The following is a 23,937-nucleotide window of genomic DNA, read 5'->3' as shown; positions in this document are numbered from 1 at the left end:
GCAACAGAATTCAGCTTGCAGGCAGCCTGCGGGCTCTCTGGGATGATCGCTTCACACAACACCCTCTTCCCCACACACCCCCCACCCCACACACACACCCACCGCGGGGCTCCGATGAGGCGCTGACCAGGGATGAGCCCTTTAAACTAAACGTGAACAGCCCAGCGCAGCTGGGTTTCCCCCTACCGAGTGGCTCCGATCAAGCTCTCACTCACCAGAAGTGCCTTCTCCAGGGTCATGGTCCGGGAGCATGCTTTGGGAGTAGGGGGAAGCTATTGGCTCCAGCGTTAAGAATAGTTCCTGGCTAGGGGGAAAAACAGATTCCCCACTTGCCGCCTGTGCACTGTCCTCCTCTTCGTCCTCCAAAAACTCATCCTCCTCACTCCGTGCTACTCCCCCCTTGCAGGTGTCCACGGACAGTGGTGGGGTACTGGTGTCATCACCCCCCATAAATGCACGCAGCTCATGGTAGAAGTGACATGTATGGGACTGTGACCCAGAGCGTCCGTTCGCCTCCCTGGCTTTTTGGTACGCTTGCCTGAGCTCCTTGATTTTTGTACGACACTGTTCTGTGTCCCTGGAGTAGCCTCTTTCCGTCGTGGCCCTGGAGACTTGAGCGTACATATTTGTGTTCCTTTTTTTGGAACGTAGTTCTGCCATAACAGATTAGTCTCCCCAATATGCAATGAGATCTAGTACCTCCCGTTCGGACCATGCTGGAGCTCGCCTGTGATGGTGGACTGTGCTGATGGTCGCCTGTGATGGTGGTGACCAAACAGAAAATTCAAAAGTTCCCGGGGCTTTTACTGCCTACCTGGCTAGTGCATTGGAGTTCAGAGTGTTGTCCAGAGCGGTCACAAGGGAGTATTTTGGGATAGCTCCCAGAGGCCAATATCGTCAAATTGCATCCACAGTACCTGTAACCCAGAACTGCGATCTCGATTTTAGCGCTGCGCTACTCCACTTGCCAAGATGGAGTACAGAAATTGGAATAAAGAGCCCTTTAAATGGAAAAAACTGGTTTGGTCGTGTGGACAGTTTTATTTAGCGGTAACTCAGCTAATTCCAAAATAACCGCATACTGTAGACCAGGCCTGAGAGGAACCTGGAATCCACAGGTCAGGAAGCCAGAGGAGAGGGGAAGCACCAAGCATCATAGGACCATCACGGCATTAGCCATCAGATCTAGAATACGCAGATCGTAGTGCGACAATAAAAGCAGCCTGAAACACACTGGACCAAGCCCTGAGCTAGTGTGTTAGCACTGCTCCCTTGACTACAATGAAGAAACAATGACTTGCACCAGCTGAGGATCTGAGCCACAGGGTCTACATGTGCTTGGTAACAGATAACACAGCACAATCCTGCTTTGTATGTAATCTGCCATTACAAATCCTAGAACACGAATACACCACAGTGGATGCTAGCTCCATTCAATTTTAATGCGGTCAAACCCAGCAAGTTTCTAAGGTAACAAACACGATTTAAATCACCTCCATAATTTTAAAAATGCCTGTAAGACAAGACCAGGGCCTAATTGTACCACTTAAATTTGGTGAAGATTGTTTTTTTGCTCTGGGTTTTTTTGGGGTTTTTTTTTTTTTTGCTGTGTTTTCTTAGAACTGCAATAAAGGAAGAGCTCAAGGGTCTAAAACTCTAATAATCTAATAAATTTTGCTGAGTGAACACTGTAACTGGTATGCCTGGATGAGATTTTTGTGAATGCCAGACAATTTCCCCAATCTTTATCAGCAGAGAAGCTGCTAGAGCTTCAGCAGGAAGAAATTAAATTTAGTGCGAAATAATAACATCTGGGCTAGATACTGTTTGTCAGGCTAACAGTCCCTTCAGATGTCAGACTAAAAATATTAAAATGAACTCTGAAGGGTTTCTTCTTCTTTGTGAGTGGGCAGGATGTGTTCCCATACCAACATATTACACCGCTTCAGGCAAGAGCACAATTATTTCCTCCCAGCACACCATTCCCAGGAGACATGCGGGTCAGACCCATGGAATCTGTGATATTTTGTCAAAGTAATTGACGAGGACAAGGGACAGTTTTTCAGAATAACTTTTTTTTAAAGCCATCTCTACACATTACTTCAGCTTTTTCTTTTAACTGTGTTGCCAGCTCTCACAATTGTATTGCAAATCTCACAATGCTGGGTTTTTTTTCTTGAAAACCCACAGCTCGCAGAGTCATGGAACCCTCCTCTTCCCCACCCCCCAAGTCCACTTTGGACCAAGTAGATACAAATGGATTGTAGATACAGATTTTAAAGTGGTATTTAGATGCCTAAAGATGCCGATAGGCACATAGTGGATTTTACCGAGCCCCTAGAGATGTATCTGCACCTTCAGGTGCCTAAACACCACCCAAAAAATCAGGCCTAAAGCCCTCTGCTCGTGGAGTAATCAACACCAGGAGCAGGACAACCCACCATCTCTGTTCTTTCACACCCATCCCATGGCAGATTCTCCAGACACATTGCACAGCTGTGACTGGGAATCAGAAGGTTGGTGGGGGGGGGGGGGGGCGCGTTAAAAAAAAAATCTCCTGCACTAAGCAGTACAACCCTAGAAAAGACTGGGAAACTTCTCTTCCCCATCACCTCCACAGCTTCCTGCCCGAGAGAGAGCCAGCCTTTCTGTGGCTTCTTTGGCCTACAAGTCCATACGTGGGGTCGAGGCCCACTTTTTGCAGCTCACACAACCTTCGGTGCTTCACCAACCAAAATATTTTTAAAGGAATGGAGACCCATGTTCTACTTTAAAAAAAAATAAATAAATAAAATGTATATCAGCTTTTAAATCCAAAGGCAAGTAAAGAACCCAATTTTGAACATTGGTAAATCGGTTTTCTTTGAGTCCAAAATAATTTATACAGAGCTAATTAAACTGAGCTGCTCCTGGACTCCAGCTTGAAATTCACCCTTTGATAATGGGATCACCAGAGCTCTGCTCTAGCAGTGATTAGTTTCATTAGTGGAGCTAGTTGGGAATTTTTCAGCAAAACGTTTTCTCATCAGGAAACGTCGATTCATTGAAATTAAAACTTTTCACGGATCCATGTCAATTTCAGCTGAACTTTCTTCATGACGGTTTTGCAGGTCCAGGATGAAGTTTCTGGTCCAAATGAAAGAGAGACACCTCCCAGAATAGCCCCTAGCACAGTGGTTAGGGAAATCACCTAGAACCCAGGTCTCCCACACCCAAGTCCCTACTCTGTCTGATCCAGAGGTGGATCTTCCACATGTCCAGATGAATCTCCTCGCTGCTCGCTTATCAGCTGTTCTTGGGGGAGAGGAGTAGAAGAAAGGTCGGCCAAGCAGTCAGTGTCTCTCTCTCGCTTGCTCTTTTTCTCTCCCTGTGAAAATTTTTTGAAAGATCTTGGTTCCATTCCAACCCAGAATGAAAGCAGATTCTAAAATCTCAAAATTTGTCACAAAAGGAAATTCTTGTTTTCCAGCCAGTCCTATTCATTAGCTATGCACCATTTCTGACTATGCTTCGCATTCCTCCTGTACACGTCATCTCATTCTCCCAGGAGCTTTACCGTATTCTCTTTAGCACTCATAAGATACAGTCTCATTTAAAAGGCTCCAAAAACCCTTCTATCCATTTATTTTTTCAGAGAAGTAAGAAGTGTGGCACATGCACTGACAAGCTGAGTACTGGATCGGAGCAGGGCTTTTGTTCAGGTCTGATCGGAAGTTCATTACAGACTCCCATTGACTTCACTAAGCTTTGGATCTGGCCCTTAGCAAGACGTGGTCAAAAATAAACGAGATGCCTGTCGTTAGCAGATTACTCTGCAAAGAATACTAGCATGCTGGGAAAATGCTTGATTGCTCATGCCTTTTTCTTTTTTCTTTTTAATATAGCACAAAAGTTATTCAGTTAGAATGATTTAATACCAATACTATGTTGGTCATCATTCGCGCAACCATTTCATCTCACATTAGCCATGGAAAAAACGATTTTTCTTGACGACAGCCCATGAAGAGCAATTGCAAACATAAATGACTGTACCAATTGCCATTCTCTAGCAATGAAATGTGTTTATCAAAGGTCAGTTTTGCTGAGAAAACAACATATCATCAAATTAAAGATGGGGAAAAAACATGGGTAACTGAATAGAGCAACACGCTAGTCCCATGGGCAGAGACAGTATTTAGCTACTTCAATGAGACTTTCATTCTGGACTGCAGCCTGAATTAGGTATGGGCAAAATTATTACACACACACACACACACACACTTTAATGGTGGGTTTATGAAGTACTATACTGAAAACTGTACAAGTACCAGCTTGTTTAGTTCTAAACAAAGGGATTTTTAACTGATTTGCACGCCACAGAAAGATGTTTGGTCTTAGAATCTGTACCCACTGTTTTGATCAGAGGGATGATCAAATCTCTTTTTACTCCTTTGAAATTACTGTGTTTGTAAGTGGTTCGGGCCAGAGACTGGGAGTCAGGAATAATGACCTTGCTACGGACTTGCTTTGTGATCTTGGGCAAATCGTTTCTGCTCTGTGTGCCTCAGTTTACCCATCTGTCAGGTCAGAATAATACAGTACTTATTTGCATAGGGTCAGAGGAGCACTGTTCAGTGTTAGTAGTTAAAGCTGTTGAAGTACGTTGGGACCCTCAGAGGAAAGTTATTACGAAAGTGTCAAACAGGGCCATCCTGGCTGGTGCACCACCAGCATCACCCAAACACAGTTCTGGAAACAAACCTGGTTAGGGGACTTGTGCACAGGTCCCAACCTGCCACATCAGAAATCACTGCCACAGCAATACGAGAACCAAGGAAACACCTGGGATAGTCTCCTCCTGTCCTCTTGGTCCAGGGGCAGCTTCTATATTAGCCGCAGAAGAGCCCTTACGCTTTACAAACTAGAGGCTATTTATAATTTTACCGAGGTTCTGAAGCGAAAACCGAATCTAGTATGGAGCAGCCCATTTGGATTGGAAAGTGGAGAAGATGTGCCTCAGAGAAGCCGGTTCCTAGCCATTCATCCTAACCCCCTCTCCACACCTAACAGGGATTAGCAACGAAGAAAACTCTTGAGATTACCCCAGGGTAATCTCTCGGGCCACGCACAATGCTCCCCACCCCATCTCCCACCAAAATCTGCTCCAACACTGCAAGATTCTCCCTCCAGCACCAGCGTGGGGGCGGGCTGATTGCCTGATTGCCTCGGCTGATTGCCCCTCTAACCCCAACCCCGCCTAAAGGTCAAAAGTGCTCTGAGTCACCCTTCCTATGGAAGGGGCAGGAACCAGAAGGCGTAAAGCATCTGACAAAGGGGATTTAAAACAAAATTAAGACATACTGGCAAGGAAGCCCCATTCGTTGCTTTTTGGGGCTCAAAATGCTGTTTATTTGCAAGCTACATAACGCTTCCTCCACCAAGCCAACAGCAACGGAGCACAGAAGCCTGTAGCTCTTTCAGATATCGGCTACTGGGCCTTGTCATTTCTCGCTGGCAATGGTGAATTATTCCACATGTGGTAACTGTCACATCTGGGGCCTGTGCTGCTTGATCGTTCGAGACCTCACGCCGTGAAAGTTCAGAAAGAAACTGTTTCCCCAGCAGATTGTCACAATGAATTAATTAGCCAGGCACTGAAAACCGACAGTGCTTTGACCACGTAGCTACTGCAGCACGGCAACAAGGCACAGCCCAGACTGAGCCGCGTGAGCATTTATTTCATGCTTCAGTCACTATCAAAGAGAGATCCCTGAACACAGCAGCAAAGCCTCAGAAGCACTACACGGTTGCACTTCCAGGGCGCAAAGAACGGAGCAAGGATCTCTCTGAAAGAGACTCCACCTCAAAGAGAGGCTATTGGACGTATCCCTTCCGGGTGGTGGGAACAGGTGTAACAATGCATGTTGAAGTCGACTACCTTCTCCCAGCGCTTTAGCACCACAAATCTTTCCCTAGCACCGTTGAGAAGAACTGCATCAGTGAGGTGCCCTAACTAGGCAAAAGTTACATGGCTTGTCCTCCACTGGCACTAAAGGGGGGCGGGAAAGGGGGGGGGCCCACGAGGACCCCCTTCTCTCTGCCCATCCCCCACGCAGAATGCTGCGGCTAGCACGCTCCAAGCTGCAGGGTTGACGGGCAAGGCGGGTGCTGGCCCAGGTCAGGGAAGCAGCCAGTGCCCCGCTGATATCCCCCACCTCCTCCTTTAGGGTAAGACACTGCTCTTTCCTGAGGCAGCAAGGACTGCTACTAGCAGAGCTCAGAGGGCAAAAGGTCCCATTCAGCTTTAATCGTTATTCCTGAAGCCGAGCACCCAGGGGTGCCATAACGCGCCCTGAGGGCCGGGCAAGGGAAAGTCGTTCCAAACGCTTACCTTGGAAGACGGCGGCGTTTTGAATTATGAGGAACTTCAGCTCCATGCTGGCAGACTGGAGGAGCTGCTCCATGGTCAAACGGGCCGTTGCCTGATACTTCTCCTCCATTTTCCTTGAGCAGCAGGTTGAGCCCTTTGGGACACACACCTGCAGATCTGCCCCTGTGTGGAGACGAGAGCGTTAGAAGCTGGCCTTAGCACATGGAAGAGGAAATCCGCTCCATAGTCCGGTGCCATTGCAGTAATTGCTTCAGGTGGATCGATTCAGCTTCCTGATTTACCTGTGACGCTCTCAATTTTGTGCATCCCCTACTGGGCTTCCAAGCAGCTGCAGAGCTGAGGGAAGAGGTATTCTAGGCAAGGTGGATATAGTTGGAGGGGAACCCCACCATCTGAGGATAGTGGTCACCAAAACCCTGCTTAAAGCATAGGCCCCCATCCTGCTTTGCCCTAGCGACATAGCTACAGTTGGGTTGGGCAAAGTGATGTTAGAGCATCATTCTGCTCACATCTCTACGGCCGTGGGCATGCCGGGAGCATGTCATAGGTGGAAGGAGCCAGAGATAGGAGAGAACCAGATCGGGGTTGAGGATTCAGGGAAAATGAGGGGTTTGACAGGAAAGAGGAGCAAAGATTGGATAGAGGGGAGTTTGGGTGACTGGGGTAATGCGAATCACTGAATATACAAATCCCAGCGTTACCTTGTTTGAATGTGCTCCCCCGCCTTCCAAGCCCACAGCCTTAACAGGAATGGGCTTAGGACAAACTAATTATTTTTCAGCTAAGAGAAGACTATTCAAATATAGTGTTTTTCCTACTGTGTTAGCACTATTACGGGCCAAATCCAGCTTGCCTAGCTCATGCCAGCCCCATGAAGGCAACAGGATGTGTGTGGATGGACCCTGACGCCTACATGGAGCACCGTAAGAGCGTCAGTGGGCTCCACACACGCAACTGCAGGATCAGGGCCTACTTGCAAAAGTCCAGGCAGAGCTGCGCGTACAACACAGTCTATGAAAACCAGTACTCACGCGCTGGGCAGCCTTGTACTGCAATGCCCGGAGCAGAAAGCCATTTAATAGATGCCCCCGGTTTCCAAGGAACGAGTCATTTCAGCTACCTCATTCTTGGGGAGCCTGATTTTTGGAAAAGGCTGAGCTCCTGCTCTCAAGAAGTACAGCCCCTTGCAGTATCCCCAGCCAAATATTCAGAACACTCCTCCTTGGTGGCGCCATGTCTCCTAGTTTAATCGGGAGGCCCATGCGATTTGGGCATTCTGGAGAAGCCCCAGCTCCTAGGGGCGTGCGATACAAAAAGAACTCAACATTTTTAGCTCATTAAATCATTGGGGCGCGGGGGAGGGGGGGGGAGTTTAAGTCTCATGATTTTATGACTGCTTGAGGCTGGCAAAACCAAGTCACTTTGGTAGGTCTATATAAGCGTGTGTGTGTGTGTGTGTGTGTGTGTGTGTGTGTGTGTGTGTGTGTGTACATTCATATCTACACGCACCCACGCCCCTCACTCTAACTCAACTATGTTCCAACAGCCATTTGCAGGCACACAAGAGCAAACAGAACAAACAGCTCCTATCAGAATCAAAAGCCTTGATCATAAAAATCATCTAATCCACTGCTGCAGTTTAGAATACGGGGTGGGTACACAGCACTTAATTGTCTGTTAAAAAGCAACTTGAGGTGCAGAGACCCAAAACCAGCCACCACTGAAGTCAATGAGAACCTTTGACTTCATCTCCCAGAAAAAAAGTCTTACTTATTAATTACGTGTACTGCAGTAGCGTCTAGAGGCTGTCAAGCAAGGATTAGATTCCCATTGCGCTACGCACTTGACGAACACAGTACCAAGATGCAGGCCCTGGCCCAAAGATTCTGCAATCTTAATAAAGGCATACATAGCAGTTCCACTCGTTTCACAAGAGTGGTTTCAAGTTTAGCCTGTAGGATGTGTTTTTTTAAATGGAAATGAAGCAAGTTCTGATTGATTTTGCCATTACTTGAGTAAATTATCACTCTGATCTGAGGATTAATCATCCTTATATTTGTTGGGTTCTTCCTTTAATATCACTACTATATTCACTTTTCAACTAATCACGGAAAAGTGTCAAAAATCACTTCTGAAAAAAATGATTAAAGAACAAGATAAATATTAATGTAAACCGTGATCTTCCACTTTCCTAAGAGGAGATTAAAAAAAAAAAAAGAAGAGAGATTCAACGAAAATTGAAACATTTTCCCCACTATAAAAGGGGATTTGACACATTTCATTGCCAATGCACGTTTTATGCACAGGGAAGATTTTTACTAACACAGATATTGCACTTTATATTAAAACTGAGGCTTATTAAAGTAGTAATATCATGCAAGTGTATTAATGACATGTAGGATTGATTACTTCATGGGAACACAATGACATTTATTGTATGTGCAGAAAACTAACAGACTGTAAAATTGCCTAAAGAACTAAAATATTATGAAATAAAATATCTGAATGAAATATGAAAAAATATATGAATAAAACAAGCTGTTACATAAAGGCACTTTTATAAAGGTGGTTTAGAATTAAATCCCAGTCAATTTGCAACCCAAAGCACATAGCACGATATGTTTAACTCTACTGCATAGCTTTCAGTGTACTGCTAACACAGGGCTTAGTTCTATTACATTCGTTCATTAAAACCAGGGTGTAAGTTAGTGCTCTAATGTCCAACAAAACGGAGTTGATACTAATACAGAAAAATCTCTAAGATCTAGCAGTGAAGAGAATTGTGCAAGAGAGGGAGAGAAATGAATGGAAACCAGCAATGTCATCTAGGCACCTCCCCTCCTCACTGTGATCAGTTGAGCTATTTCATATCTCGAATTGGGTTTTTTTTGTTTTTTTTTTTTTTTTACACTTTTAAGCAAATGACACATGTATCCCGCATGAAAGCGAACACAAAGGGGAAAGGCTGGAAGTTAATTTGAATGACCCAAAATTTTGTCTGGTGGGAGCCAACAACATTAGCTATCCTGGAGGTCAATAAGGGCAGGATAGAAACTTCAGAGTGAGATGCGCGAAGGTTTAGGGCTTTGCTGTTTACAGCCCAAAGGGTGGGGGTATAGTTTAGTGGCTACAGTATGGGACAGAGTTAGGTGCTCTCGGGTACTATTCTTGACAGGCACAGTCTTGCTGTGTAACATGGAACAAGTCAATTGGGGGAAGGAGCATTGGAGTCAACGGGAACTGAGCATTTAACTGCTTTCTGTGCCACTGAAAAATCTTCTGTCAACTTCCTTAGTATCCCCATTTTCTAGGTGAACCAACTATTTTTCCACCTCACAGCTGTTAAGGCTGGTTTGGGAAGAGTTTGGAGACCCTCTCTTATTTCTACTGCAGGGGACCCCTTGCCGTGGGCCACGATTCCATTGCGGGAGGTGCTGTACAAATTGCGTGGGCTACAGAAGACCATTGTATTATTGATGTTGCATAAAATGCTGTTTACACAAGTCTGGATCAAGAACCGCTCATTCAACAATGTACTGATGTGAGGGGATGAACATCTGGCAACATATGACAAGCGTAAGGTCAGACCCAGATATGCATTTAATATATTACTGCATATTCCTGGAGACCTACATGAAAGGGGTAAAAAGTCCAATGGGTCATCCAACCCAACCCCCTCCAAATTTGATACTGCAAGTATTTTATCTAACTCTTAAATATCTCCAGTGATGACTCCTGACTAGGGAGATAGTTAAGATCATTCCATTGCTTAATGGTCCTTACAGTTCAGATTGTTTTATCTTCCAAGCAACATTTTTCCTTTTTTTAAGTTTCAAACCACTGCGCCTTGTAATGCCATTCTCAGCCACTGCAAATGAGCTCTTCCCTTTGTTATAGATCATTACAATTTCGTGTGGAGAGAAAAATCTCTAGCAAGTTACCCTGACAGGTTTATTTAAAAACACATTTAGACGTTCATGTATTGATCTTCTTTTCATCTTTTTCTATTTCTAGCTGGACAATATTAGGTGTGCACGCCTGACCCTGCAGAACACTAGTCATGTGGCTAAGGGGCTGCAGGATCTGGCCACATAGGTAGGTAGATAGATGTGTATATAGATGAAGGAATGTTACAGTGCTGTGGCATTTATGCCATCTTGGGGAACAGCAGCGTAAACGCTCCAGTCATTTTGCACACAGTCACGGCAAACAAAACTACGGCATTTCTAGAGCTGCAGCCATCTCCGCTATCACTTTCCCCACTTTGACACAGGAATTTTAAAATTCACTCTTCAATCAACTGCTGTTCAGCACGCCATTCGAATTCTCCTTGAGAGAGCGAGCTGCATCCATGGAGAAGCGTTTAGCATAGCAGGGGCTACAGTAGCCACATCATCTCCATGCAGTTGATGCAAAATTCTTATTAAGGGCTTAAGGACCAAATTCTGATCTTGGTCACAGCACTGTACGGCCCCAATCCTGCCATCAGAGACAGGCAGACAGACCACTAATTTCAATAGGGCTTACAGGGGCACCAACATCCATCTGTCCATCCACATCTAATTGCAGCATCATGGCCTAGAGCTACAGTAACCACACTGAAAATACTCCTGGTTTACGCATAGGCTACAAGATGAGCATCTGGCCCTAAAAGTTGAACAATGTTACACTGCAACAGCCTTCGCAGACAATAGGCCAAGGAGGGTTTTGTACACAGCGTCAGGGGCACTGCACCAAGTTCTGGTGCTTTGGAATTCCTGGTGGCTCTAGTCAATTCCTTTATGGGTCTTGTTTTTACTACCAACCCCGCACAAAAGGAGTATTCTTCTTCTGAATACTTTAGTGTGACTAGTCAGAGACACAAACCTGGCTCACACTTTTAACAACTTATGTTTGGATATTTTTCCCCTTGCCAGGGCAGTATTTTATTTTTAATAAAAAGTTATTTAAATCACATGAGAAAGGGACTCAGCATCTGTCACTGACTATTAATGCTTGACATTGCGAGAAGGGAAATGCAGCTGTTCAGAAAACAGGTCAAGTGCCCATTTATCTGTTTTTTTTAAACCTAATTAAAAAGATCTAAATTATAAACCAACCTCACTGAACAGGTGATTAAAATCGGGACAGTATGGCTACCACATGGGATATTTATTATCCCTTACTATCTTCTCTTTTGCAGGGCTGTCTGACGCTGGATTCTTATTCAAGTCTTGCAAAGTTGGGCACACAATTGCCAAAAAATATGACAGTGCTATAAAAAGCATTTTTAATGAGGCTGTAAAGAAAGACATAAGTAAACTGATTTTATGTTTCTCTACTCAACAATAGCCCATGCCCATTTTAAATTATACCTTCAAGAACATGGAGTTTGATTTACAGGTGTGCGTACACAACATATGTATTTTAATTACACAAACACACCGTGTCCTAGAGGCATCTGAAAGTCCCAGAACACCACTATTCAGGACGTTGTTAAAATTAACCAGCAGAGGGGGGGGAAAGGTGGAGGGGGGGAATGATCTCACTATAAAATGATTGCCTTAGGAGGTTACTAAATTCTAGGGTTCTGCTCCTGCTCTTCATTATCAAGAGAGCAACTTGCAGGCCTGAAATAATTAAGAACAGAAACTCAATTATCTAGTAAACTAAGATCTTAAACTATCATGCTAGGCTAAATGGAAAAGTAGCCTGGATGAAAGCATCATTAGTCCTACTCAGATTTAAAAAAAGACACAGGGTACAAAGCAAGCACGCCTTCGAGCGATGGCACATGAGGCCAACAGGAAACGTTTGTTTAAAGCTGTTCCCCAGCTCCATTCCAATGCCCACAAACCCAGGCTTTCCATTCAGCACGCCACTTTTAATACCTTATTCCAGAAAGCCAGGTGTTAACCTCCTCGGAGTTCCTCTGTGCTTGCCTCTCTCAAAGGGAAGGACCGAGGAGCATTGGAAACTGAATTCCATGAAGGGAGGGGAAGACAATGTAATCACTCATGAATATTTCTAGCCAGATAGATATTCCTCAGCCTTTACGGGGAACAAGACAGAAACTCCCCCACGCCCTCACTCTTGGGAAGGTGATGATTCCACCCTTCCATCCCACTTTACAGCATACTGGGAGGGGGTGGGGAGGGTGAGCAAAAATCCCACTCTTAAAACCACCAGAGGAACGGGAGGGGGTCCAATGCAACTCCATCCCCTTCCCACAGAGCTCACCGAAGGCCTCCCTAGCATCCGAGCTCTGTTGCTTTAGTAGGTTGCCTAAGGAGAGCGACTCCGTGGGACTACCATTGTTAAAGCCACAAGAGAACGCTCAATGGAGTTACTGCTGACTCCATCACAGGGGACTTGATGGAGAGGTCAGGGGCTGGCCCAGACCCACTGGGGGATGTAATAGCAGCATGGCTCATGCCAGGATGGCCGAGGCAAAGGGATCCCAAGAAAGAGGAGCCATTCCCCTGCACAATTTTTAGAAGCTGTGCCCCTGAGATACATATGGCTCAAAGTCCCCCCTCTTTCCTCCTCACTGACCACCCACCAAGGAAAGTTCGCAAGCTGCACCAGAACTGGGATAAGATCTGGGCCATTACATTTTTAGGAAGCCACGTTCTGTTTTCTAACCAACATGGGCTTAACCTCCCACATCTTGTGTCTGTGCTAAGATTGCCAGCAGCACGCAAGGAAAGGCAAGATTCCCAAGCAAATTTCACAGGAGTCAGAAAAGGTTATTTCTACAGGGGACAGGGAGCGGACCTCTCTCCACTTGGAAAGTTCAAAGGAGTTCTGTGGTTTTGCAGAAAGTGAGTCTAAACACTCAGACCCAACTGGGTGAAACATGCAGATTCAGCCATTTACGTTATTTACTAAGCAGGCACAGCTCCTGTGGGTGGCTACTAGATGATGTTCTAATATGGCATTAGTGACCAAAGGCAAAGCTTTCTAAGCCGGGTCACCCACAGCTAAAAGGCATATTTAGGCACCTACATAAGAATGGTTTGACTTAGGCACCCACAAATCCCACTGATGTAACTAGGAGCTACAGGTGCTCAGCACTTTTTTAAAAAAATAAAACAAAATAAAAAAATCAGACCACTTCTATTCAGGTGCCTACATATGGCTTTACGAGTCTAACTTCAGACACCCACATCAGTAAATTTTGGCAGAAGTTTCCAATCCACCAACCTATCCACAAACTGTCCTGAAAGGTTTAAAAACACCTGCAAAAAACGGAATCCAAGTAACCACTGGAAGAGAGAGAGATAGACACAAAAATGACAAAGACAGAGCTAAACAAAGATAGTAGAAGAAAGAAAATATATAAGACAGACAATTAATTTACTTATTACTGTTTTATGTACAGTGATGTAAGTTATCCCAGCACAGAATTCCACATCAGCTCATGTTTGGCATTCAATGTTTGTTTCAAAAAGATCTTTAAAAATCTCTCTACATCAGAGGAAACTCATTTGGCATCTTAAGATTTTCCTGGAGAGGCCCTAGTGTTCAATGTTTGCCCCTCACTCCCCAATACATAAAAAAAATTTCTTCTCTAAATCAAATCTAAATTCTGGCATAAATTAGTCCATGCGACTCCCTCGAGTAATAAACTCCCTTTGATGGTAGCTAGGTCAGGAGGGTCTCTAAGTGCTATCAAATACACCACTACATGCTCTGGTGTCACACAAAACATAATGCCATTTGGAAGCTTACTCCACCTTTCTTCTCTCTAATGGATGCCTTCAATTAATATTGCTTCTGTTTCCTGAGAGGTATTAAAGTTACAATGGGTAACTTATTTACATTTCCAGAGTGTGATCCTGGAACCAAGCCTATGTGCATGGACACCTGTCCCTTCAAGGCACTCCTCCAAAGTGACAATGGATCCAGAGACCCCAGGCCTGTAACATTAAGTGTTCTGAAGTACTAACACCAGAGTATTTCTTCTATGTCTGCCATGAGATACAACTGCTCATATAGCAAAGCGTAGTTCCTAGAAATCATTGTTTCTGGTTTGCTCTAAAAATGTATTTTAGGTAAGTTATTTAAATACTCAATTTCTCTAAGTTGATCTTAAATGTAAATAGGCAGTTTCTGGTGACTTGTGACTGGGAATTTCAGAACTTGGGTTGTTGTTTTTTTTAATTAATTGACAGATGTACAAAGGGAAAAAAAGCAATAAACAGAAGGCTAGAAAATACTACTTGAGTGATGTTTCCTGTATTAGAGAGATTTATGCAGCTGGCACTAGAAGCAGAGGGTGCTCTGACATGTCATTACTCTTCTAGAGGCACCCAATATGGGCCAGATCCAAAGTCTACGCAAATAGTCATTACTTGAATTATAATCCAGTTTCTGTATTTAGGCATACAGAAAATCCATTTTACAGCTGACAAGTTGTAACTCTGTGATTGTAAGAAGTGGGCAGTGTTTCAGGTAAACACCCACTCTGTTAGCAGTTACTGGTCCAGGTAGTAAAGAGTTAAGCAGATTCTGCAGACTCACCAAAGTAAACAGCTCCTTACTCCACCTGAATATAAGGGAGGTGGAAGGGGCTCTTCAGGGAAAGAGGATCTAGTGTGGGGGCAGAGCAGTCTGGATGGAGAAACCTCAAGGAGCAGCCAAGCCTGGGGAGCATGAAAGACCTGAACTTACTTTATTGATTTCATTATTAATAAATTCAACCTCCAGAAAGGGGACAAGTTTGGATTCTATACAGCATGTAAACTGTGTTTGCAGAGCACACTGTGGAGAATGCCTGCTCACCGAGCAGTATATATAGGAAGAAATTTATGAACCAATTTTGCATCCATATCTGTGGCTTAAGGTCTCAAAGCCATGGCTACTGGCATATGAAAGCCAGCTTGTCCAGGGAAAGTTGATCCTGCTACAGAAGAACAAAATACAACCCAGCTCTGCACCGGGATGTTAAGGAACTGCAGGGGGCAGTAAACACCCCTCTCCTGGCATTCAGCCACTCCTGAGACTGGGCTTGATCCTTTCCTCTCCCCGCACCACTGGGGTCACACAGCTGATTGGAATTCCATGCAACACAGCTCCCCAGTGGAAAGAGGACCAGATGCGAGTCCTCTCTCTCATCTCCTGCTAGAAAGGGGAAGTTTCTTTAGGCTGCTGAAAAGCTCCCCAGGAGAAGCCTCTTATGCAGATGCCAGATTTTTATAGCACAAGACAGTAATCTTTGGGGCCACATAATTTGTCTCCCTGATGGAGACCATTTGGAGCTAGCACTTATCACTCTCTTCAACATTTCTTTCCTGGCTGACTGGTCTTTCGCTTGCCAAGGGAAAAAAAAAAGTCTGCCCACTGCATGACAATGTCAGGGGTTGGACAGTGTGGGAGGGAAGGGGAAGTCCTCAGCCACTCCCCATCAATTCCCAAGCATCTGATTGATTTAAGTCAGCAGCCTAATACCCAAGAGCCAAATTCCACAAATGAAACTTCCATTGCTTGATTAAGGCTCACAGAGTTGGGCTCAGAACAGAGATTAAAGAGAGCTGCCATCACACAGTAGAACAGTTTCTTCTCCACGCAGCTTAGTGACATTTGTATCTAAATATTTACAGCTTTCCCACCAGTTCTGAAACAAGTATTCCCTAGGCAGGAATAAGTATTCTCATAGCCTCTTGCAAGGAGCCCTCTACCCACCAGGATCACAAGAGAGGTCACTCTTTAGCAATCTGCCATCAACAACTCCAGGCAAGTAACTAACAAGCTTTGGTCCTGATCTTGGTGTGACCCCAACCGGCAAGGGGGTTACAGAACTACTTGATTCTGGTATGTACATTCTGGTTCACCAAAGAACATCAAGTGAGGTCTCCAGTGAAAGCCAGTGCCACGCTGGTTATGAATATCATGGTGAAATGGATGTACAGATACTAGGTCACAGAAGTGATGTATATATACACACTGAAAATATGTTCTTAGAGTCAGTATTAAGGCATTAGTCACCAGCAGAGGTGGAAAACAGGTGTTCCGTCAGGCAAAAGATCGAGCTCTCCATCAGGATGTCAATTAAACATCGTAAGCTAACACAATGGATCTCCATTTACACACACAAAGTCAAACGTTGATGATGAAGAGATGTGAAATCTACAGGAAAGGAGTACACAGGAAAACAACAAGCCATCAGCAGTTAGACTGTCTATAAATAAAGACAACGAACTTTGGAGGGATTTCTAAAAGGCAAAAATGACACCTTGTCATTCTGCACCTAGGAAGTTTGCATTCATGAAAGCAAGGTCTCAGCCAGCTTTGGCTGAAAACATTGAATGGAACTTTGGGTGAGAGAAATTTCTTTAGACAAGAGTTTAGCCTATTAGTTACATTTAGTCTCTAGAAAGCATGTTATGATTTTGTTTTATACATAGCCATTTGTTTCCAATATCCTTACTCACTATCACCTGATTCTCTAGCCTTTGATAATAAATTAATTTTTTTCACTATAAATATATCTCAGTGCTGTGGAGCTAAACCAAATGCGGGTGCATCCTGCGCCTTTGGGAACAGCAGGGCTGGTCATTCTGCGTGTGATCAGTAGAAAATGGGCTGGACGCTTCAGGGAACACTCCGAAAGCTCGGGGGGTGGGGGGGGCAGCAGGTGGCTGTTGCTACCGGTACAGTGACAGCGAGGCCAGTGGGGGCTTGGAAGGCAGGGCTAATGTGGCCAGAAGCTGGTGGTTTCAGGGAACTGATCCACAGCAGGCACAGACAAAACTCCTTCATACTCAGGACAGGTACTGGTGAGGTGTCTTCCCCCCCAGGGGTACCTTGGGGGAGCGTCACACATCAAATGAGCTTTCTGCAGCTGGCCCTCTTTGTCTGCAGGGCTGTAGAAGCACATTACAAGATCAGGGCCTTGATTTCCAAATACATCCCATGGTCCGCAAAGAAGGTGGTTCTTATCTTTTCTGCTCTCAGACTGACAGGCTGAGCAATACGGGATAGAGTTTCCTCTCTTTAACAGACTTTGCTTCTCTGCCCAGTCTTAGCTGCTGCAGCCTTTTCTAGTTTATCTGTCTACCCACCACACATTTGTTATCTATATAAACTCATTTTAGCACACTTCAGAGAGTTTGCAGGATTTGCAAAGCCCAGCCTGTCAGCCAGATTACACCTACTGGATGCAGATAATTACCTTTAAGTACCTGGAGGAAAGTGCCATTCAAACAAACATGGTTTCTGACTAGAAAATATAAAAAGAGGTCCTAAATTAATTTATAGTCATGCATGGCTTATAAACACACTCCCTCAAAAGGTGCAACCGCATGAAAAAGCTAGGGATGCAGGAGCAAAAGTTCTGCAGCTATTCTGAAGGGAACATCAGCAGGACAGCACAAACATCTGGGGAAGGGAGACAGGAGAGAAAACGTGTCCTGACCTCACCGGTACTTGGGTCTAGGTTCTCTCCAGTGACTATCACACATTTAAGACATCGCTGAAAAATGACAAAGGTCTATCTAGCTAAGGACTCAGAACTCACAGGGATTAAGACCAATACTCTGAAGCCTCAAACTAGATGCAAATGTATTCTTCTCCACTTCCTGTCCCAAATGGCTGTGAAGTGTTCTGCATTTCAGAGATAGGTGAAGCCATTCTTATATCTATAGTACAGCCAGTGCTATGAAACTCTCAATGAAAAGTGCTATGTAAACATAAGACAGCATAATTATTTCTGACCACTGCTTATCATGCTGCTCATGATCAGCCCATTGTTCCCTTGTACTCCCCTACCTGATTACTGTTTGCACCTGGAGTCTCTTGTCTTTTATGCTTAGATTGCCAACTCTTCAGGGCAGGGACTGTCTCTTTGCCATAGGTTTGTATGGTGCCTAGCACAAAAGCGCTATTGTAATACAAACAATAATAGTATTTTAAGGTTCACTGTTGTCTGGTTCCCCAAACCATAGGTAGCATACCTTATGTGCTGCAACCCCGGACAGGTAGAGAGCTAGACTGGCTTTGAGAGAGTCAAAGTGGGACTTTGAAGCGTGTGAATTTCAGGTTTTTTTCCCCCCCCCATTTACATTTTTTTTAAAAAAAAAGGTAAATAAAACTGGAGAGAGACTTCTCACAGTGCAAGAGTTGAGAAGAAGAGTAACAGGCCCTCTGCAGCCATTGCCATCTGTAACGAATAACCAGGCAATTTTGCAAATGTACGATGTACACTGTGGGTTGAACAGCTGTTTCCTATGTATAAAAGTCTATCACGTACTAATCCAGCATGTTCAGACAAAGGTATGCCTCAGCCCTTCTACTTCAGGCTGGCACTAATCTGAATGCGTAGAGCTGTATGTAAGCACTAAAATGCATCCGTGGCTCCTCGTGTGCAGCTTCACCCGGTTTATAATTTCTCTTGCCGGCCTGCACTGCACGCTGCTCAGCAAGAGTCCATAGGAAGTGCTTTGAGAAGGAGTCCCCCATGCATTCATAGTAGCCACCTTGAAGATGTAAATGTTCTGGGTTTGGCCCCTCTTGTGGATGCCCCTAACTTTAAGAACCCGGGATCAAGAGGTCCCCTTCTCCATTCGCTCTTTCTATACATCTGAAGTATCAGAAATCATTAGGTCACATTATAACTGACCATTTGCGAAGTCTCATTTTTCAAAACTGAAGTCATTCTTGAGCTCTGCCTACAGCTTAAAGAAGGGATGACGGGGCTAATCTTACTGATGCTTTGCGAATAAAGATTTCCTCCTGGGTACTGATTTTATGTACCAAGCTGCCACCTAGCAAACATTCTTATAGACAAAGCATCGCCTTTGAAGAGGTGGCTAGACCACATGATGACAGGTTCAAGACCCCTGGGGATGTGACTGGGCACTACTAAGACACAGGGTGCTCCAGATCACCACAGGGGAACCAGACCTTGTGACTTTTAAGTGTTCTGTTCACTCATGCGTCAGAGCCCAGCGTCGCTTTCTGGTTGCAGCGAGTTGCTCTGCAGGGGGACTAATTTCACACATGGTTTTTATGCTGTTCAGTGTTTGTATAAAGGACATCAAATAGAAGAACTGGGTAAAGAAGAGATAAATAGCCATCATTAACAGGTAATCCAAATCTTCCCTAACTAAAACAGCTTTTACAAAAAATATGCTAATCTATCACGAATTCCATTTTATGACAATTATTTAAAAGTCTTTCTTTTGACCCAGTTCAACATACTTAGGAATGCATTATTAGCGTGCTGTTGTATATGAGCCAAGTGGGCACTGTGCTGTTTAAAAACTAGCATGTAACTTGCAGCTCTGGTCTCACTATTAAATAATAGCAACAAACTCTAGAATAGCTATTCCATTTGAAGTTACACAAGAGAGTTCGTTACACCCTGGCTACGCTGTAATTTGTGCAATTACACTGAACTGGGAAATACCGATGAACCCTTTGGGCAGGTTTTCATTCTGTTTCTCCTCTTCCTGTAAAACTATTTCCCTGTGTTTATTCCCCACACACACACACACACTGTTCCTCAGACGTTCTTGTCAACTGCTGGAAATGGCCCACCTTGATTATCACTAGGAAAGGTTCCCCCCCCTTAATAGCTCACCTTACCTGATCACTCTCCTTACAGTGTGTATGGTAACACCCACTGTTTCATGTTCTCTGTGTATATAAAATCTCCCCACTGTATTTTCCACTGCATGCATCCGATGAAGTGAGCTGTAGCTCACGAAAGCTTATGCCCAAATAAATTTGTTAGTCTCTAAGGTGCCACAAGTCCTCCTGTTCTTTTGCGTATACAGACTAACAGGGCTGCTACTCTGAAACCCCACACTTAACATTGGCTTTTTCTCCAGTGCTTGTCAAGAAAGGGATGTTGTACGAATTGCATATACAGTGAAGAAAGCTTTCCAAGAGCGTGTTTTTCCCCCACGGAGTTTGTGAACTCCAGAAGGGGAATCAAAGCGATCTCCATCCCAACACATTGCTCCGCGCAGGACACAAGGTCGCAGAATAGGCAGGACACTGCAGAAAGCCCCAGACAAGGCAATTCTCCACTGGTCACCCGTGTCTATATCCATCCCTCCACACAATGAGCACAGCCCCGTTAAGAGCGTGGGGAGCTGGGTGTCCCCGTTTTCTGCAAGTGTCAGAGAACGTCTCTCAAAGGCGGCGGCTGCCCCCGTGAAGCGAACGAGCAATTCCCCATCTCCGGCGCGACACCCTTCCCGTGGACTTGTCCTAGAGACCTGGTCCAGAGCAGGGCGCCCTTGTTGTCCGCCCCCCGCACTCTCTAGTCAACCCCAAAAATGGAAAGCGAAAGCCCAGGTGGCAAGCGGGCCTGGAGACCGCCGTGCCCCCCGCACGCCCGGATGGGATCGGGTCGGGCGTTTCGGCGCACTCGCCTTCCGCGGCTGCCGACCCGGGCTCCAGCCTGGGAGATGGGGGCGAGTGCGTGGGGCAGCTCCCCAACCCTGACGCCGGGGCTGGAGGGCTCGGTCCTGCAAAGCGCGGGCTGCCGGGGGCGCTCGGGGCACGCCGCGCCCGCCCCGGGGCAGGTCCATCACGAATTCGCTCTTCAAGGCGGAGAGCTCGCCCGCCCGCCCGCCAGAGCCCGGTGTAACTCCGGGGTAAGCAGCGAGCCAGGGCGGGGACGCCGGGCTGCGGTGCGGGGCTGAGCGCACGCGGGGAAACCCTTCTCCCTCCGGCCTCCACGCGCCGAATTCGCTCCCGTAGCTACGCGCCTGGTTTTCTCGGAGTAGCCAAGCGCGGAGCAGCCGCGGCAGCTCGTTTGCCGCCGGCCGGGCAGAGGGAGGGTGCCCCGCACCTGGACCGGCGGCTGGAGAGCCACGCACCCGGCCGGAGAGGAAACCCACCCGCTTGCAGCCCTTGCTGGTCGCCCGAGCCCAGGTCACTCTCAGCAAAGCCGGCACCCCCAGGCTCCAGGGAGTTACTGGAGCGGGGGAAGAGACCCAAAGCCGGAGGGCTAACTCCATCCCCGGTGTAAGGAGGCTGCACCCGGGGCGCGTTTGGCCCCAAAGCCGAGCACGCAGAATGCCCGAGCCCTGAGCGAGGTTTGCCGCTAAAGCAGAGCCAGGAACACGGGCACTGACCCCGACCCAGCGCTGCGAGCCCGCGGGAGGGGACCGGAGACTTCCACCAACTTTCCCCGCAGCGACGCGCGGGCAGGAGCCGGGGAAGCGCCTGCAGGCCCGAGGGAACGGGGATGGCCACGCTGCTTCCCGAGCTCTCCGGGGGAGGGAGGGGTGCGCAGCTACCGCCGCCTCCCTGGGGACGCCGAGCTCCGCTCACCGCCTCTCTCCTTCCACAGCCCCCAGCAGGGCGAGCCAGGCACCCGCCTGCCCCCTCCGAGCCCGGCCGAGCCCGCGGAGCGGGGCTCGCTCAGGAGGCTGGATGCAGCCGCCTCTGGGGGGGAGCTCCCGGGGCCCCTCGCACCTGTCACCCCGCACCCTGCGCTGCGCCACCCCCCCGCTCCCAAACTCCTGCCGCCTGGCTGGCTCCGGCTCACCTGCCACCGGGCTCTCGGGCACCCCCTTGGCTCCGGGCTGCAGCAGCTGGAAGGCGGCGCGGACGCGCTGGCAGGTGGCGTCGGGGTGGCCCCAGCCCCGCAGGCAGAGCGCGGCCAGCAGGGCCAGGCGCAGGGCGCCCCCGGCCATCCTCTCCGGCCCGGCGCCGCGCTCTACAGCCGCCCGCGGGCGCTCAGCGCCGCCCGGGCCCCGGCTCCCCCCGCGCGCCCTGGGGCTGGCGAGCGCTCGGCGGCTGCCCGGCTCCCCCGACTGGCGCAGGCAGGCGGCCCGGTCTCGGGCGCTCCCAGCCGGGCTGCCCCGCTCTGATTGGCCCGGCCAGCTGGCGCCGCCACTGGCTCCCGGCAAACTTTTCCCCGGCCCGCCCCCTCCGCCAAGCTCATTGGCCGCCGCGCCGGGGACTTCGCCCGCTTGCAGGCGCCCTGGCCCCGCCAGCCCTCCCCCGGCACCACCCCCGGGCTGGGGGCGCTGCCTCCCCGCCCGCTCCGAGCCTCTGCGGGCCGCGCAGCCCCGGCCAGGTGCAGGCGGGAGGGGCTGGACCCTGGGGGGTATAACCTGCCTCCCCTTCTCAGCACCCGCCTGCCGCTGCCCGCCGCCCCCCGGCCGGTCCAAGCCGCAGCGTGTTTCTGCAGCCGAGCGGGATGGGGAACAGCAGACACCTTCCCCCGTCCCGCGCCCTCCCCTCTTTTTGCGGTGAAAACTCCGCGGCTGGGCTAGAGGAGAGGCGGGAGGAGTTCGGGGAGCGCCTGCAGCCGGGGACAGATGGATTCGGGGCAGGGAGAGGGCCTGAAATCGGTGCTTTAAAAATCCCCGGCGCCCAGCCAGCGCCTGGCCTGGGCTCAGCTCCGCCGTGGCTGGGAAACCCGAGCTCTGTCGTATTGACAGAACGGAGTAAAACTGACCAAAGCGAAGCAAAAAGCGGCGGGGATCACCCTGGTTCCTGCCAGCGCCAAGACGGTGCTGGCTCGAGTCTCTTACAGCTAGGCAGTGGTGTCAAGTAGCCGTGTGAGTCTGTGTCCACAAAAACAACAGGGAGTCCGGGGGCACCTGAAAGACTAACAGATTTATTTGGGCATAAGCTTTTTTACCCACGAAAGTTTATGCCCAGATAAATCTGTTAGTTTTTATGGGACTCCCTGGGCAGTGGTGGAATTCTGCTCCGAGCTCCAGCCAGCTGGGGGAAGTTGGGGACAGCAGAGTCCCCTGGACTATGAGGGGACCAGGGTGACAGACAAATTGGACTTCGGGACCAGGATAAGCCTCCAAAAAACAAAAGGAGTGTTGGGAACAAAAGGCTGACTTGAAAAGGTGCAATTAATGTGAAAGTGACCCTTCCCTAAAGGCCTGATGCTGCCACTGGAAGGGTGTGCAACAAATCCTCCAACAGAAGAATTTTGAACAATAACCCCGTCCCCATCTTGACTATCAGGGATTCTGTCAGTTCTTTCCCTTGTCATTAACAGGGCTGGCCCACAACATTTTGGCACCTGAGGCAGGGAGCTCAAATGAGGAGCCCATGCACCCTCGCTTGGGCCAAAACTTTGAAACTCTGGGTCCTAGTGGTGCCCCACCACAGTCAGGCACCTGAGGCGGCTGCCTCAGTTTGCCTCATGGTAAGGCCAGCCCTGGTCATTAGCCAGTGGCCACCCCTTACCTTATTACAGCCCAGCTTTTCAAATCGAACCTCCTTTTCAGCATCTAGACTGTTAACTTGGTCCACATTTTATGCTCCAGTCAAACAATGACATGGGTCAATTTCGCTTTTGATGGTAGTGACTTTCTGGTCACTTTTCTCCTTCAGGCTCTAGTATAATGGTGTTGTTCCTGTTCACACCATTTCAGGAGGAAATGTTAAATCCAAACAGAACTGTGTTCTTTGCCATTTAAAAGATACATGCAAACATCCCTGTTCATATTAACTAGGCTTGCATAAATATATAATAAACAGGTCCCAAGAGTCATTTCTGTTCTCTGTACCTTGTGTACAGACTGTCCTACATGATGCACTATAGGGAATAACCATTTCTTATCAAAAATATATGTATAGCTTTTAAATAGTTCATT

General features: G+C 47.5%; 1 protein-coding gene across 2 annotated transcripts in view; it reads right to left on the bottom strand.

Moving 5' to 3' along the window:
- Positions 1-22,173, bottom strand: part of GPC3 (glypican 3) — a 270,116-nt gene extending 247,943 nt beyond the window's left edge. The window contains exons 1-2 of one of the 2 annotated variants that reach the window (XM_043522567.1): positions 21,858-22,173; positions 6,371-6,532 (exon numbers count right to left, since the gene is read on the bottom strand). In XM_043522567.1, coding sequence (XP_043378502.1) covers positions 6,371-6,532; positions 21,858-22,005 — 310 coding nt within the window. In that variant the 5' untranslated portion in view covers positions 22,006-22,173. The remainder of the gene's footprint in view (positions 1-6,370; positions 6,533-21,857) is intronic. The other variant, XM_037909178.2, reaches the window with a different exon arrangement.
- Between the last annotated feature and the right edge of the window lie 1,764 nt (positions 22,174-23,937).

This window comes from Chelonia mydas, chromosome 9, assembly GCF_015237465.2.
Source record: "Chelonia mydas isolate rCheMyd1 chromosome 9, rCheMyd1.pri.v2, whole genome shotgun sequence".
Lineage (NCBI taxonomy): Eukaryota > Metazoa > Chordata > Testudines > Cheloniidae > Chelonia > Chelonia mydas.
The sequence above is the reverse complement of the archived record's forward strand: the minus strand, read 5'-3'. Positions and strand labels throughout refer to the sequence as shown.